At 37.3% G+C, this 15,966-nt stretch overlaps 1 protein-coding gene across 6 annotated transcripts in view; it reads left to right on the top strand.

The window, feature by feature from the left end:
• Nucleotides 1–15,966, top strand: part of CADPS2 (calcium dependent secretion activator 2) — a 487,398-nt gene that overhangs the window by 351,844 nt on the left and 119,588 nt on the right. For all 6 annotated transcript variants that reach the window (XM_081243761.1, XM_081243760.1, XM_081243759.1 and 3 more), the window contains one exon: nucleotides 6,592–6,693. In XM_081243761.1, coding sequence (XP_081099887.1) covers nucleotides 6,592–6,693 — 102 coding nt within the window. The remainder of the gene's footprint in view (nucleotides 1–6,591; nucleotides 6,694–15,966) is intronic.

Here is a 15,966-nt window from a genome sequence, read left to right as displayed (position 1 = left end):
CCTTTCTTGGCTTTTATTTCCTTTTTTGTTTCCTTAGACCTTTTATAATTAGTTATTTTGTATTCTGATCATTGCAATAACTAAAATTTCTAGGTGTTTATATAAGTCCATTGTTTCTGCTGATGTTTTTGTCATGGTCAACCGTTTGCTTATTCTGCTAGCAGTTTTTGTAGTAAGCACGTATACTTGGATTAATCTGTGGAAATTCTACAAGGCCAGGGTTGAGAATGCTTGCTTCCCAAAAGGATTTGCTCTTGCTTTTACTTGGTGATAGGAGGTGCTACTGGAGCTGTTTTATTTTCCATCTTGGAGATTCCTCGATTGCACAGGTGGTACCCAGTTTAATGAGGTCAGGCAAGTGGTGCATATTCTCAAGAAAGGCTCTTTTCACTCAGTCTATAGATGTTGTACAAACAGACAGATTTCCTTGTTTGTTCTCCTTTGCAAGGATATTGATTTTCTAGCCCATCCTTTCACTGACAGTATAGCCCATTCAAGTGTCCGATTTTTTGCAGGCATCTCAAGTTTAGCAGCCCATGCAGATTAGGTCTCTGAGCCTGTGGTGCATTCCCTTGAACAACACAGCTACAGAACCTCCTTGGAATTGACATTTGCCCTTAAGGCAGCCCTGGTGTTCACATTCACCCCTACTTTGATTTCAGCTCCTAGTTCATTTTTATTTTCCTGCTCTTGGGAGAATTTTTTACTTTCTTATAAGTACAACATAACATTTAACTGTATTTGCTATCATTTATTCAGTGTTTAGGAGTTTTGTAGTGAAGAGGGACTTTTGGAATATCACATCAGTCTACTATAATAGGAGCAGAAATCACATGTTAAAACGTGCATTTTGAGGAAAACATTTGGACATCTCAAAGGAGATCCTCCAGCCTTCCCTGGTGGTGCAGTGGTTGAGAGTCCGCCTGCCGATGCAGGGGACATGGGTTCATGCCCCGGTCGGGGAAGATCCCACATGCCGCAGAGCGGCTGGGCCCGTGAGCCATGGCCGCTGAGCCTGCGCGTCTGGAGCCTGTGCTCCGCAACGGGAGAGGCCACAACAGCGAGAGGCCCGCGTAACGAAAAAAAAAAAAAATACATGGTACATTTATATAATGAAATATCATTCTTCCATTAAAAAGCACATATTAGAATATTTAAATGATGTGAGAAAATGTTTATACTTCATTAAAAGAATCAAATTATACATTAGAATGTGCAATATATGTATAGATTTATAGAAAGAAGGCTGGATTATATTTACAAAATGGTATTACCAGTTATTTCTGATTGGGGCATTTAAGAAAACTTTTGTCTTTGTATTTTTCTGAATTCTCCTCCCAAATTATGATGTGTATATACTTCTTTAATTTTTTTAAAAAGTTATTTTTAAAAATAATATTAGGTATTAGGCAGAGATGATACTTATATCAGAGAACACTATCAACCTTAATTCTCTTTATTTTTAAAATCCTCTTGATATTTTATTTTTCTTGAGTTCTAGAATTTTGTGCAGTATTGATTTTAGTTGGTTCAGGAGAGGACAGTTATGAGACACCTTGATACCTAACCTTGACCTGTCTGTCCATCATTACTTCACCACAAAAACTAAGTCACAAGATCACGTATCTTCATAGTGTCAGATTCCTGCCTTTTTTTTTTTTTGTAGAAGTATCTAAAACCTCCAAAGAAAATAGAATACAGTTGGAAATTCAAATATGGAAAGGATCAGGAGGGAGGAGGGTTTGGAAAAAGAGAATATGATTTTTAAATTTCATTTCCGAGATATCTTCTCCTAGAAAATCTGTTTCTTCTATTTCAGTGAATGTATAGGGGTAGAATTAATTTCTTCTTCTGGATATTTGAACATTTCAGGGCAAGTAAAAGGACACTGATTATATATTATATGACCATCCAAATGATACATCATTTTGTTTGAAACAATAGGAGGTGTTATAGATTTGAGAACAAAAATGAGAGATTATTGTTTTCTCCCTCATCTTCCACCATTTCCTATTTTCTTGTGTCCTGTGTCTTCCTCTTTTTTTTTTTTTATTCTGTTCACAAATGGATATTGGTGGGAAATACACGAAGTGCAAAGTGACTTTTACCTGCTGTGCTGTAGGCAGAATTGACAATTCAGAAATACCACCCTCTAGGGTGTCTCTCCCCTTCTCACTCTCTCTGGAGGAAGCTAAGATGTCATACATTCTTCATCAGAGAGGGCAGGTGAAAAGAAGCCTATAAGAAACTCAAAAGCACCATGAACTTTGTCATTTGCCCCCTCATTGCTTGCAAAATATCTTTTACCACAAACCACCAAACTGCCAGGACAGGCAAACCTACCTGAGGAGTTGGGGAGGGAGGGAGTATGAGGCGGGAAGGTAAAGGAAATCTCATCAATTTACAGGACTTTTCTATATGTTAACTCCTGGTGTATTTATTCAACCCACAAACTTCCCAAGCGCTCTGTTCCAGGCAGTATGTCTGCTCCCTGACTTCAGACTACAAAGCTACATTAATCAAGACAGTATGGTACTGGCACAAAAACAAAAATATAAATCAGTGGAACAGGATAGAAAGCCCAGAGATAAACCCACACACATATCATCACCTTATCTTTGATAAAGGAGGCAAGAATATACAATGGAGAAAAGACAACCTCTTCAATAAGTGGTGCTGGGAAAACTGGAGAGGTACATGTAAAAGTATGAAATTAGAACACTCCCTAACACCATACACAAAAATAAACTCAAAATGGATTAAAGACCTAAATGTAAGGGCAGACACTATCAAACTCTTAGAGGAAAACATAGGCAGAACACTCTATGACATAAATCACAGCAAGAGCCTTTTCTGACCCACCTGACAAAGAAAAGACTGGAGGAGAGGGAGAGACCAAGGAGGCTACAGCCATACTCAGGGAAGAGCTGATGATGACCAGAACCAGGGGAGCAGCAGAAGTGGTCAAGGGTGGTCAAGTTCTGAATATGTTTTGAACATATAGCTGACAAATTAATTTATAAACTGAGCTTATAAAACTATTATACTTTGAATCTCTATTACCCTGAGTCTACTAGGCAAATGTTCATCAAATGTAACTGGCTTAAATATCTCTCAAAGATTCTGCAAGTACCTATGTCGTAATGCACGAAAGAGCAAATTTTAGGATTTCCTTTGTTAAGGTCTTTTTTAACTGAATCACTGATTCAGTGGTAGGTATTTTAAACTGTATTGGTATTTAAGCTCTCTGCCTTATACAAGTAACATAGAAAATGTGTGATGTGAGGAAGTGTATTTAAAATAGTTCCACCATTGTTGCTTCTCAAATATAGCTTCCATTTTTTTATTAGGGATTTTTCGTATTGTTCTTGATTTTCTGTTAAAACACAGAGGAAAGACAATAAGGCATGGGCACTGAGAGCCTCGGATTTGGAATGCAGGAGACCTAGATTCAAGTCCAGGCTTCTGTCCTTACAAGCTGTGTGACCTTGGGGAAGTCACCTAACCTCCCTGAGGCTCAACAGCCTCCTCTCTTGGGGACTAGAGAAAGGATTGCTGTGGGCATCCTATGTTGTTATACATATAAAACAGAACAGTACGAGGCACATTGATAATCGCTGTGTTTGTTTTAATAGCAACCATGACAAGAAGATATTAATGACACAGAAGTATTTGCATTTACTAGGAAGAATAATTTTAGAAGGAGCTGTTACTTTTAGACTTGACTGCAGCAAAGTTGCCATTTAGCCTCAATAATTTAGATACAGAAGGCCACTTCATATACCTAATATAGTCTGGTATACACATTAAAATAAGGATATGTGAATAAGGGCAAGGCCAAAATATAAAATGTATTTAACCTGTCAGATGTATACGTAATTTAGTAATAAGCTCAGTGAAGTGACAGCCCTTCACTGTGTATGACAGTCTTTATCTCAGTGAAAGTGACACGAGTGACACTCCCCCCGACTGACTTTTCTCGCTCTTCATCGACTGAACCCCTGGCCTCATTCAGTCAGGTAGGCGATGTGCCCCAGCGAAGTTTCATATGACCCACCAATGTACTCTGTCACTGTGGATTACAATCTCCTTTGACAGTCGAAACAAACAGTAAAATTCACTCAAATATAATTGTGTGGCATCTGTTAGAGCACAAGGCCAAAGGACCATGTCAGTCATCAGAACAATAAAGAGAAGTTCTTTGCTCTTTTTCATCAAGTTTGCATAGGTGTATTTAGTGAATTGACCACTTGCAACTTTGTGGTATGGGATGTTTTGCTGTCTTTGGAATAGCATAATGTAGTTATAGTTTTTGTCTGCCCAAATTCACAAATTAATGATTTATGTAGAACTATCCAATTCAACTTTTGTGATCATGGGCAATAGTTATGCTTAGGTTACAGTCTGGGTTTTGTGCTATTATATGCTTGGTAGGAATTGACTCTGAAGTAATATGTGAAAAAAAATCCATTGTTAAATTATTCTAAAACATTGGGCTTAGTTCATAGTTCATTGCTCTAGAATTTAAAATCAGACTTTCTTTTTTCCTTCCTAAAAATTTTGAAAGACCAAATATTTTGCCCTTAGTTTTTCTGCAGTTAACATTCAAACTGCATTCTGATTGATCAGAATGAAATGTAATTGTAAGTAATATTTTCAAAGCATAAATTCAAGCAGGATGCAAGTTTCTGAAATAAATTATTTACTCTGTTTTAGAAAAAAACTTCTCAGATTTAACTGATGCTTTTTTTTTCCTGGGAGAAATGATGCTTTGATATGAGTAAAAGGTCTTTAAGCCAGTATGATTCAGGTATAACTTTAGAATTAATTGCTTTTATCCTAACTGACTAGTTTACAAGCATCAAAAATGCACACACACACACACGTATAGATGTCTAGGTAAAAAACAGTGGGAACAGCAAATAAAAATCTTGTTGGGAAAGTTATTTTAAATACCAATTTTTTTCATAATCCTCACTTGTACCTATTTTATACATAAACATTAAAAATTAGTAAGTTCAAATGATAAATCTTTGGAAATTAAAACAATCTTTAGAAAAATAAGTTAATTTGAGAAGATATGATTGGTGTTAAGAAATGCAAAAGATTCATTTTGTTGAAATATATAAATATTTAAAGTAAATATAAAATTAATGTATCTTTTTCTCTGTTTTAACAGACAGTGAAATTCATATATTCAAAATTTTAGATGACTGCTATACTACCAGATACTTAAATTGATATAGAATAAATTCTGAATCCCTATTAGATATATTTTATGGTTTCAATCCTAATCTTAGTAAAAGAAGACTTCTTTTCAATCTTTGTTGCTACTTTTTTTTTTTTTTTTTTTTGCTTGCATTGGGTCTTCGTTGCTGCAAACAGACTTTCTCTAGTTGTGGCGAGCAGAGGCTCTTCTTTGTCGTGGTGCGCGGGCTTCTCGTTGCGATGGCTTCTCTTGTTGCGGAGCATGGGCTCTAGGCACACAGGCTTCAGTAATTGCAGCATGTGGGCTCAGTAGTTGCGGCTCGTTGGCCGTAGAGCACGTGGGCTTCAGTAGTTGCGGCTTGCAGGCTCTTGAGCACAGGCTCAGTAGTTGTGGTGCATGGGCTTAGTTGCTCTGTGGCATGTAGGATCATCCCGGACCAGGGATCGAACCCATGTCCCCTGCATTGGCAGGAGGATTCTTAACCACTGCACCACCAGGGAAGTCCCCGTTGCTACTTTTAAAGGTACTACTTTATTTATAAAGTTGATACTTTATTTCATAGGCATATTTGGTTAAGCACAAAAATCTTGAAACATAGGTGGTCTTTCTTCTCTGTATGTTTTTATTCAAGTATTCATGTTTCATTTATATTTAAACAAAAAAATAGAGCAGTAAACCACTGCATGAATCCAAAATGTCTGTTCCTTACAACAATTAAAATTAAATCTCCAGTTTCACATTAGCTTAATTTTTATTTGGAAGAGAAGGAGTTAAGACATTTTAGCTTACATTCAGTATATTTTTTATAATAATTCCATTCAGGATATTTAATTGGTCATATGTTTGGTATCACTATAAAACACTTTTCACTGCCATTCTCAAAGACTAGTCATTGTTTCCTGTAGATCTGAAAAATATTTATTGTAATCCTTTACCTTGAAGGCTGTCTAAAAGAGAATAATTCTGTTCCATTCATTCCAGGTTGAAATATGAAGCAAATGGCTATAAATATCTCCAATAAATTTCCAGTGTAGACACAAGTAGTATGTATACTGTGAACCAATATGCATTTTCCTTAATTATTTGGATTTTTCAGGGAAATAGAAAGATATAAAATATATAAAAGTAAATGTTCAAGGGACTTCCCTGTTGGTCCAGTGGGTAAGACTCCACGCTCCCAGTGCAGGGCGCCCGGGTTCAATCCCCGGTAGGGGAACTAGATCCCACATGCATGCCTCAACTAAAGATCCTGCACACCACAACAAAGATCCCATGTGCCACAAATAAGACCCAGTGCAGCCAAAATAAATAATAAATAAATAAATACTTTTAAAAAAAGGTAAATGTTCTATCACAATAAATCACTGACTCTTTTTTTCCAGGCCTGATGGAATCGGAACTATTTCAATGGAAGAAAAAGAGAAGTTTGAGGAGATAAAGGAACGACTGTCTTCCCTTTTAGAGAATCAGATAAGCCATTTCAGGTATATACTCCATGAGTACAAGTGTTTGTTTCTTTAATTCACTCAACCCTCTAATCCCCTACAAATGTTTATTATGTCTTTCTGCTACTGCTCAAGCACAATCAGTAGCTTCTCCTCCATTGCCTGCAACGTATGATCCATGTTCCTAGGTCTGCGTTCTGCTTCTCAGCCTGCCTTCAGTTTGCACTACTCATTCAGTAGGCCCCGCCCCTTGCAAGGGAAAGGGGCCCTCTTGCTAGCCCTGTGCAGTTCTCAGCCTTGCATAGCCTCTTCCCCCAGCTCTGGGGGCTTTTCCTCCCTCTCACTGCATAGCCAGGCAAGGAGACTCAAGCCCCACCTTCACAGGGGAGACTTTTTCATTTATTCCAGCAGAGAGTGGAAAAGCTGAAGTCTTTTTAGCATTCATCATCTGTACTATGCCCTGGTTACCTATCATATAGTCCTTGGTTATCCTTTTATTTACATTCTGTGAGAACAAGGACCACAGTGCGTCTAGCACAGTTTCTTTGCCAAAAAAATTAAGTACTGATACTAAGAAGCATTTGCAGGGTGAAGGATAAATATCTTGATAATATTGTTTTCCCCTGATTATAGTTAGCTTAATAGAACCTAATGGTTAAAAACAGAAATATACCTTTTTCTATCAGTCTCATCATTAGATCCTATAAAATGTTGCCATGTCAGTGTATTGCATCTTATAGCATATCTGTCATGTTGCAGGTATGTCATTTCATGTGAACTTACTGAAAAATAAATTCAGTTAATATTCCCCCTCAACAGTTTGAAAACACTGTTGTTTAACCATGTGAATAGAGTATGGCCGCTCTGGGCCTCAGTTTCCTTATTTGTAATATGAAAAGCTTAGACTCTTATTTTAAAATGATACTGAAGGAAAAAATTATCATAGGATATACTATCCATCTGTTTCTCTGCATTGGTGTTTTCATCTGGGGCTGGTACCACTACCTGAAGGTAAGTGAATGAGGGAGGATTTTCTTTGTCATGATAACTGGGCATAAGGACAGTCATTTAGTGCTGGATTTAGAAATGCTATGCATGGAACAGTCTCACATCAGAGAACTGTTCTTCCCAAAAGGCCAATAAATTCAAATTAAGAAACACATTTGCAGAGGATGTTTCTGCATTTGCTGTTAAGAGTATTGTCTTTTAGGTTGTGTAGAGACCCTTATATTTATTGTGTTTGTCATTTAATGAAAGTCAATATATAATTTTCCTGTTTTTGACATTATTGAGACAGAGCTGATCATTCAGTTGACTATATACATCAGTAACTATAAGTCTCTATGGTTATTTGTAGTAGTGCTTTCATGTGCAAGTAACAAATCCTACCTCAAACTGGTTTAAACAAATAAATGGATATGTTCACTTACATGCAGGTCTCAGATGGGGTGGACTTTAAGACAGGCTGAATTTAGTAGCCGTAGCTCCATTTCTTTGTAATTCTCACATGGCTGTTCTCCTTCATGGGATGGCTTTATCCCCAGATGGGTAACAAGACCACAGAATTCCTTGGCCTCACATCCATACATGCTGGAGTTGAAAGGGAAGGTAGTAGAGGCTGTCTCTTTCTGTGATTCTCTCTTAAGATGAAAAGTTTCCTTAGAAGATCCTAGCAGACCAGCCCTCATATCTCATTTGCCCTAGATAGGTCATAGGCCCAGTCCTGAACCAAACCCAGGGGGCAGAGGAAGCCCACGTACTAGGTCCTCTGTCATTGACAAGCCATGGGACCGCCATGATCGAGTTAGCTTGGTGAGAGCCAGCCCACCAGTGGGTCCTGTCCCCCACAGTGCTTACAGCTACACAGTAGAGGCAGGGAATGACAGTTGTCCACATCATTTATTGTATTAGTATTCTCTCTCTTACGGTTTTGTTTCTCTATTTCTCTTAATAATGTCTGTAAAGATGTACACTAGAATTCTTTTTCGTTTTTATTTCTTTGATGTACTATAAAGAACTAAACTAAACTGGTCTAGACATTTTAGGCTGACTTTTATACTCCCTTTTGATATTTGTAGAGTTTGTATAAATTTTATTTTTCCTGAGTCCATAGAAAACTGGATAAGAGGAAATGGGATTAAAGTAAAACAGAGGAAATTTTAGGTATCCATATAGGCAAATTTAGAAAAACGTTTAAATTGTCCATGAAGATCTTCCTAAGGATTCTGCCAAACGATCTTCCTTAGCCACTTACATTAAAATTCAGAAAGAACGTAAATTACTTATCAACTCACACTAAAGAAGTAACCAGAGTACTATTAATAACTCTTGTATAGAAGTTTATTTATTCAGGCCCAACTGTATTTCAGAAATGGATTTCAAAGATACAGGTAAAATAATAAGGCAAACTAAATTAAATATAAATGAGGAACTTCTGGTTAAAGACAACAGATTAAATGCATGTCTGGCTCAGTTTCCTCACAGAACCTAACCAAAACAACAGAACAGTATTTTTCAGAAGACATAAACCCACAAGGACAGCAAGAGTAAGAGGAAAAAAAATGGAAAAAATAAGTTAAAAATGTGGAAGTCAGATGGACGGATGGTATCTAATTTAGCCACCCAGGAAAAACTGGATCATAAACGGGCAATGGGGAATACAGAGAAGCAATCTGATTTATGTCATACAATCCCCAAAACGTTTGGAATTGCCAGTTGTAAGCCCTCCTGGAAATTAAGAGTAAGGGATGATTTGTTGTAAATCTGCTTAAGACACACTTAGATCCCCAGATCTCCTTTCTACCTCATCAGCCAGGCTGCTGCCCCTCCCCTTCCCTGGAAGAGCACTGCTGGTTTGTTCCCTGGAGAGGGTAAAATTAGAGGGTACCTGAGCTGAGGTAGAGGAGGGGAGGAAACATTAGGCACAGTTGGAGTTCGGGATTACATAGAAACATGGGGATTAGATAAATGGTTATTCTGAAATCTGAGAATCACAGCCTTCTCCTTCCAGCTCACACACTTGACACCCAAAATGCTGGCAGGCAGGCAGGCAGGCTTACACTTCCCATACATATTGTAAGTACCTTCCCCCGGGACTCTGACTAGCCCAAGAGAAAAGACCTAAAGCTGTGGAAAAGAAAGACTCCCACCGAAACAGCCCAGCTCTATTGCCCTTCAGCAAAGACCACAGTCTGCACGTACCCACCTAGGTGCATATAGCTTCCGTTCAATTTTTTAATAACGCAATTTTGAAAATGATCTGACAGCCAAAGTGAGGCATCAGATATTTGAGGAAAGTATTTACTGTGGGAGACAGAGCCCAAATAAGTAATACAAAAAAGCAACTTGGGGAAAAAAGAAAGATTATGTAGGAAGAAGGAAATGGGGGAGGGGGTGGCGGGAATCTATTATTAATATGCTTGGAGATTTGAGAAAATAGAGCATCCATAAAACAAAAACAAGATGTTGCTTAAAAAAAAGAAAAAGAAAAAATCTTAGGGAAAAAAAATTAGAACTCTTAGAAATTGATGCAAATGACACAAATACGTACATACTATTGAGAGATTAAGTTAATGAAATCTTCCAGAAAGTACAGGGTGGAGGGTGGGAGGGATAGGAAAATAGGAGTTCAGTTGGCCTTTCTTATCCTTGGGTTTCACATCCCTGGCCAGATCGATTTGGATTGGTTGAATCTGCAGATATACAGGGTCAACTGTACTACCCCATTTTATATAAGGGACTTGAGTATTGGCGGATTTTAGGATCCCTGGGGGTCCTGGAACCAATTTCCCATAGATGCTAAGGGGCAACTCTACAAAGATAGGAAAAATGAAGGATCTGCTTAGGAGTTTTATCATCGTAAATAATAGGAATTCCAGAAACAGTTAAGGTTGAAGATAGGAAATTATCAATAAAGTTATTCAAAACAATTTTCCAGAATTAAAAGACATAAGTGTTCAGATGAAGAGAGCCCATTGAGTACCAAGCACAAGGGATTAAAATAGATACTCATTAGAGTGCATTTTTATGAATTTTCACAGTCTTGGAGATAAAAGGGAGGATGCTGAAATACAAAGAATCAAGAATCAGAATGGCTTCTCAACACTGATTTATTCTACAGTAATTTACTGAGTGCCTACTATGTGTCGGGCAGTGAACAAAAATTTTAAAAAGATCCTTTTCTTCTGCAGCTTTCATTTTGATGTGAGGAGCAGTACTGATATCCAGAAAACAATGCATCAGTGGCTTCACAATTTTGAGGAAAGATTATTTCCAACCCAGAATTCTACACTAGTAAACGTCTCCATTAAGGGCAATGGTAGAATAATGATATTTTCAGGCATACTGGACATCAAAAGATGTGCTTCCCATATTCCCTTTCTGGGGAATGCAATTTACCAAGACAAAGGAGAAAACAAAGAGGGACAGTTAAGATCCCTGCAACAGGAAATCAACATGAGAGAGGAGGGAATCTTCGTAGTGGTAGCTAATAGAGACCCCAAAGTGGCAACTGAGCCTAGAGAGGAAATAGTTCTGACCAGAACAGGTCAGAAAATTCTTCAAGTAGATCAAATTGACAAAACACTGAGATATTTTAACATACTGAGAGAAGTTTCACCCACTTGGAATAGAGTTTGGAATTGTATTAGTTGTGTTAGAGCTTGGAATTGTATTAGATTAAGTACATAATAAAAAGAAGAAATTAAAACAAAGATAAATATAGCAAAGTATTATAAACAAAATAGTGACACTAGAAAGTAATCATATTGGATACATTTCAGTTATCTAGGACATTTATGTAATTAACATAGATACTGAATTTCAGTCTAACACACAAAAGTGATGTAACTGCATCAAGGGTAGGAGGAACAGAAATTATGTCTAGGGTGGTGGAAAGTGGTCTTAAAAAAAAAACAACTTATGTCCAAGATGGAGTAATGGGATGATATTTACCCTCCCACCTGAAACAATTTTTTAAAGACAAAATATGTGGGAAAAAATGCTTTTCAAGATATTAAACATAAGACAATTAACAGTAATTCCAGAGAGATGGAAAACAATGGATAAGCCCTTTAATTGCCCCAGCTTACTGACAGCACAGTGTTTCTAGATCATGGTCCAGGGAGGAGGAATCTGGGTGGATCCCCATAGACATCCTGACTTGAGACAGAGCTGAGAGTCCATGGAGGGTAAGGCAGGCAGAGTTTTCAACTCAAAGTTCTAAAGGAGAGAGCAAAGAGACCTACAAGTAATATTTGCTGAGGGTCCTCCTGGAGTCTTCAACTAAGTATTGATCTGTGCATGGATGTGAGGAAACTATTCAAAGTTGGGCAAAGAACTATGTGAAAGGATTACAGGGGTTTCTTTACACAGGGCTAAGAGTAATTCCAGTTTTCAGTATATATAGTGGAAACCTAATTCATGAGCATCAGGTAGAATACAGAAGGTTTTGCCTCAGTAGTGGAAAAAAATTAGCCCTAGAATAAACACTGTCATGGTCTCTCCTAATGAGGCTTAAAACCAAGATTCATATGAGTCAAACTATTTTCAAGAATTTAACTGCATTCCAGAACAAAATTCAAGAATATTTAAAGAAATACAAAAGTGTTCAGCCTCCAAGAAGGTAAAATAACAGTGTCTAGCATCCAGTCAAAAATTTCTAGGCATACAAAGAAATAGTAAAATACGGCCAATGAAGAGAAAAAAAACAAGCAAAAGTGAAAACGACAGGGAAGATAGAATTAGTAAACAATAGTATCAAAATAATTATTACCACATGTCATATGTTTAACCTGTTAAGGTCATCATGGAAAACCTACAACTAACATCATACTTAATAGTAAAAAAGTAGGAAAGACTGAATGTTTTCCACCTACAGTCAAAAACAAGGCAATGGGCTTCCCTGGTGGCGCAGTGGTTGAGAGTCCGCCTGCCGATGCAGGGGACACGGGTTCGTGCCCCGGTTCGGGAAGATCCCACATGCTGTGGAGCGGCTGGGCCCGTGAGCCATGGCCGCTGAGCCTGGCGTCCGGAGCCTGTGCTCCACAAGGGGAGAGGCCACAACAGTGAGAGGCCCACATACAGCCAAAAAAAAAAAAAAAAAAACAAGGCAAGACTAGCTACTCAAAAATCAATAATCAAGGTAGTGTAGTATAGAGAGTCCAGTAATAGATTCACATGCATATGGTTAATTGATTTTCAACAAATGTACAGGTAATTTGCAAAGTATACTTTATTCAACAAGTGGTGCTGGAACTATTGGATATCCAAATGTAACATAAAAACCTGGATCCATACCTCACACCTGATCCAAAATTTAACTCAAGATGGATAGACATAGAAATCAGAAAGTTTCTGTGTCCTTGGACTAAGCACAGATGCTTAAATAAAACACCAAAATCGTGATTCATAAATGGAAAAATATTACTTCCAACTTCATCAACATTAAGAACTGTTGATCTTCCAAAGACATTATAAGGGAATCTCAGAATGGGAGAAAATATTTTCACAACACATATCCCACAGAAGACTTCTATCTAGAATATATAAAATTATTTATTTATTTATTTATTGGCCACACTGCATAACTTGCAGGATCTCAGGTCCCCGACCAGGGATTGAACCTGGGCCACAGCAGTTAAAGCCCAGAATCCTAACCAATAGGCCACCAGGGAACTCCCTATAAATAACTCTTAAAACAATAAGAAATAAAACAGCCCAATAAAAAGTTGTTTTGACAGATATTTCACTAAAGATATATGATGGTGAAAAGGCATATGAAAAGATGCTCAACATCATTACTCTTTAGGGAAACATAAACTAAACCCACAGTGATAGATAGGAATATAAAATGGTACAACTCATTTTGTAAAATAGTTTGCAGTTTTTAAAAATTTAAACACCTAATGTATGACCCAACTATTCCACTCTTAGGTATTTCCCCAAGAGAAATGGAAGCATACATCCACACAAAGACTTTAATATGAATATTTATACCAGCATTATTCATAATAGCCCAAATATGAAGACAAGTCAGATGACCGTCAACAAGGAATGGATAAAAAAATGTATTAGAATACTTCTGAGAAATGAAAAGGAATGAATTGTTGATACATTGCAATAGCATGAAAGAATATCAGAACAGCTATGCTGAGAGAAATCAGACCCAAAAAAGTTCAATACTGTATGATTCCTCTTACATGAAATTATAGAAAACACAAACTAATCTAAATGACAGTAAATCAGTAGTTGCCTGGGCCCCAGGAGTCGGGAGGAATCATTTGAGGGGCGTGAATATGTATATTGCCTTGATTGTAGTGTTGGTTTCACAGGTGTATACATATGTCAAAACTTATCAAATTTTATACTTTAAATATGTGTAGTTCATTGTATGCCACTTACACCTCTAAATCTGTTTTTTAAAAAAAGCTAAGAACTTCTCTTCCATAGTGGGAAGTTAGTAGGATAATATCTAAAACTGGAAAATCAAGAATTTGAAATACTATCATGTAGTTTAGAGATATGACATTTAAATACCAAAAGAATCAGCTAAAAGTTAAAAACATTTTTTTCTCGAGAAATTACTTGGGAAATGGGGGTGAAACTGACATAAAGGATTTACGTTTTTCATAAAAATCCCCTTAGGAAAAGTTCCCTTTCAGCTATGTACATATATAACTTTGATAAAAACAGATACTGTATTTAAAATTTTAATTTAAAATTCAAAGAAAACCAGTTTAATCATTGGACAGGTCTATGCAGGCTCATTTATCTGTGTAATTAATTGACTAAAGTGAAAATCAGCGTGACTTTGATTTATTTAGATTAGGTATTAAACTTGGTTGAATTTTATTTGTTAATTGAGTGTTTTTCACTTTGCTTAACTATTACAGAGCTATCAAAGTGGTAAAAACCCAAAATATTTATCCTGAAAGGCAGAACAAAATGATTCCCTTCTTTTAAAACTTGTTTTGTGAAGATTAATTAAGCTTCTGTGTAGTTATTTTCTGTATTTTATTGATTCAGGATTACTTGTACTCTGTAAATGTGTTGAATTATTTACACATCACGGGCAGCTAATGCTAATTCAGAGCATACCCAGTGGGACCTCAGAGCCCTGAAATGCTAAATGTAATCTGGGGATCAGTAACATTCCATTCATAAAATGTGTCACCCATAGGTTAATGGAAATAAACAATAGGAAAGACAATGGATGGATTATGCAGAAACACTGAAAAGATTTAAGCAGGAGGAGGGGACTACAAGAACCCAATTTGTGTTTTATTTAAGCGTGGATTAAGGTTTATGGTATACAAAATGACTAAAGCTACTTCACTAATTTGCTAATGCTCTAAAAAGCACCACTGTGCAGGAAAAACTCTTATCAAAATAAATTGGTCATGTTTTTTTATGTATGGGCAGGGGAGGTAGTAGTGGGGAGGATGCATAGAGGCAAGATTAAGTGAAGGAAAATTTTAACAGTAAATGGAATGATAAACAGTACTCTGAAGAAAAATGTGAGTGGCTAGATTTATATGACACTTATTTGCATTTATCTGACGTGAATGGACGTTTCACAAAACTAAAAGCTAATCCGAATATAGATTCAACGACTGCTTTGTGAGGAATCAAGCTTTCTCTTTCTCTTTAAAATTAGGTCCAGTAAAGTTTCTCTTTAAAATTTGGTCCTGTAAAAGAACGTGAGCTTAAACTATATGTGCTTTTGAGGGAAACCTCATCAAAGTACAGTGCGGAAAAAAAGAATTTCTTTGTAATTATGTCTTAGAAAATACGTCTACTTAGTCCTTGGATAATGGCAAAAGACGTGGAAATAAGTAAATTTTTCAAGTTATTAGTTTGAAGATGTCTAAGAGCAAAATGGCAGTCCACGACAGCCCAGCTGCCTGTGTAGCGCTTGATCTTGGGGCTGAGACAGCGGTCAGGGAGGCTTTGCTGAACCTGGTTGAACAAGCGAGGCGCACCTGCAGGATGAAGTGGCCCTGACATTCTGTACTCTCTAAGTGGAAAGTGACCTGAAGAGGGACCCTCTTGTAAAGAGCAGTAAACCTGTCACCACCATGTGGCAGCTAACTTTTGAGGGGCCTTCTCATCCTCCCAGCTCTGACCCTGATTTCAGAATACCTGCCCTCCAATTGTTGGTGTGTACTAGGAATACATGGGACTAGAAATACTTTGGATAAGTGACTGCGGGCAGTAGAGCTGCAGAAGGTTTATGTGGGGGGGATGGGGAGGTTGGAGAGTTGGACACCAGCAGAGACAGGCAAATGTAAGGACGGGGGGGGGAGCCGGAAC

This window comes from Mesoplodon bidens (assembly GCF_964165515.1).
Source record: "Mesoplodon bidens genome assembly, chromosome: 9".
NCBI lineage: Eukaryota > Metazoa > Chordata > Mammalia > Artiodactyla > Ziphiidae > Mesoplodon > Mesoplodon bidens.
This window is presented reverse-complemented; position numbering and strand designations above follow the sequence as displayed.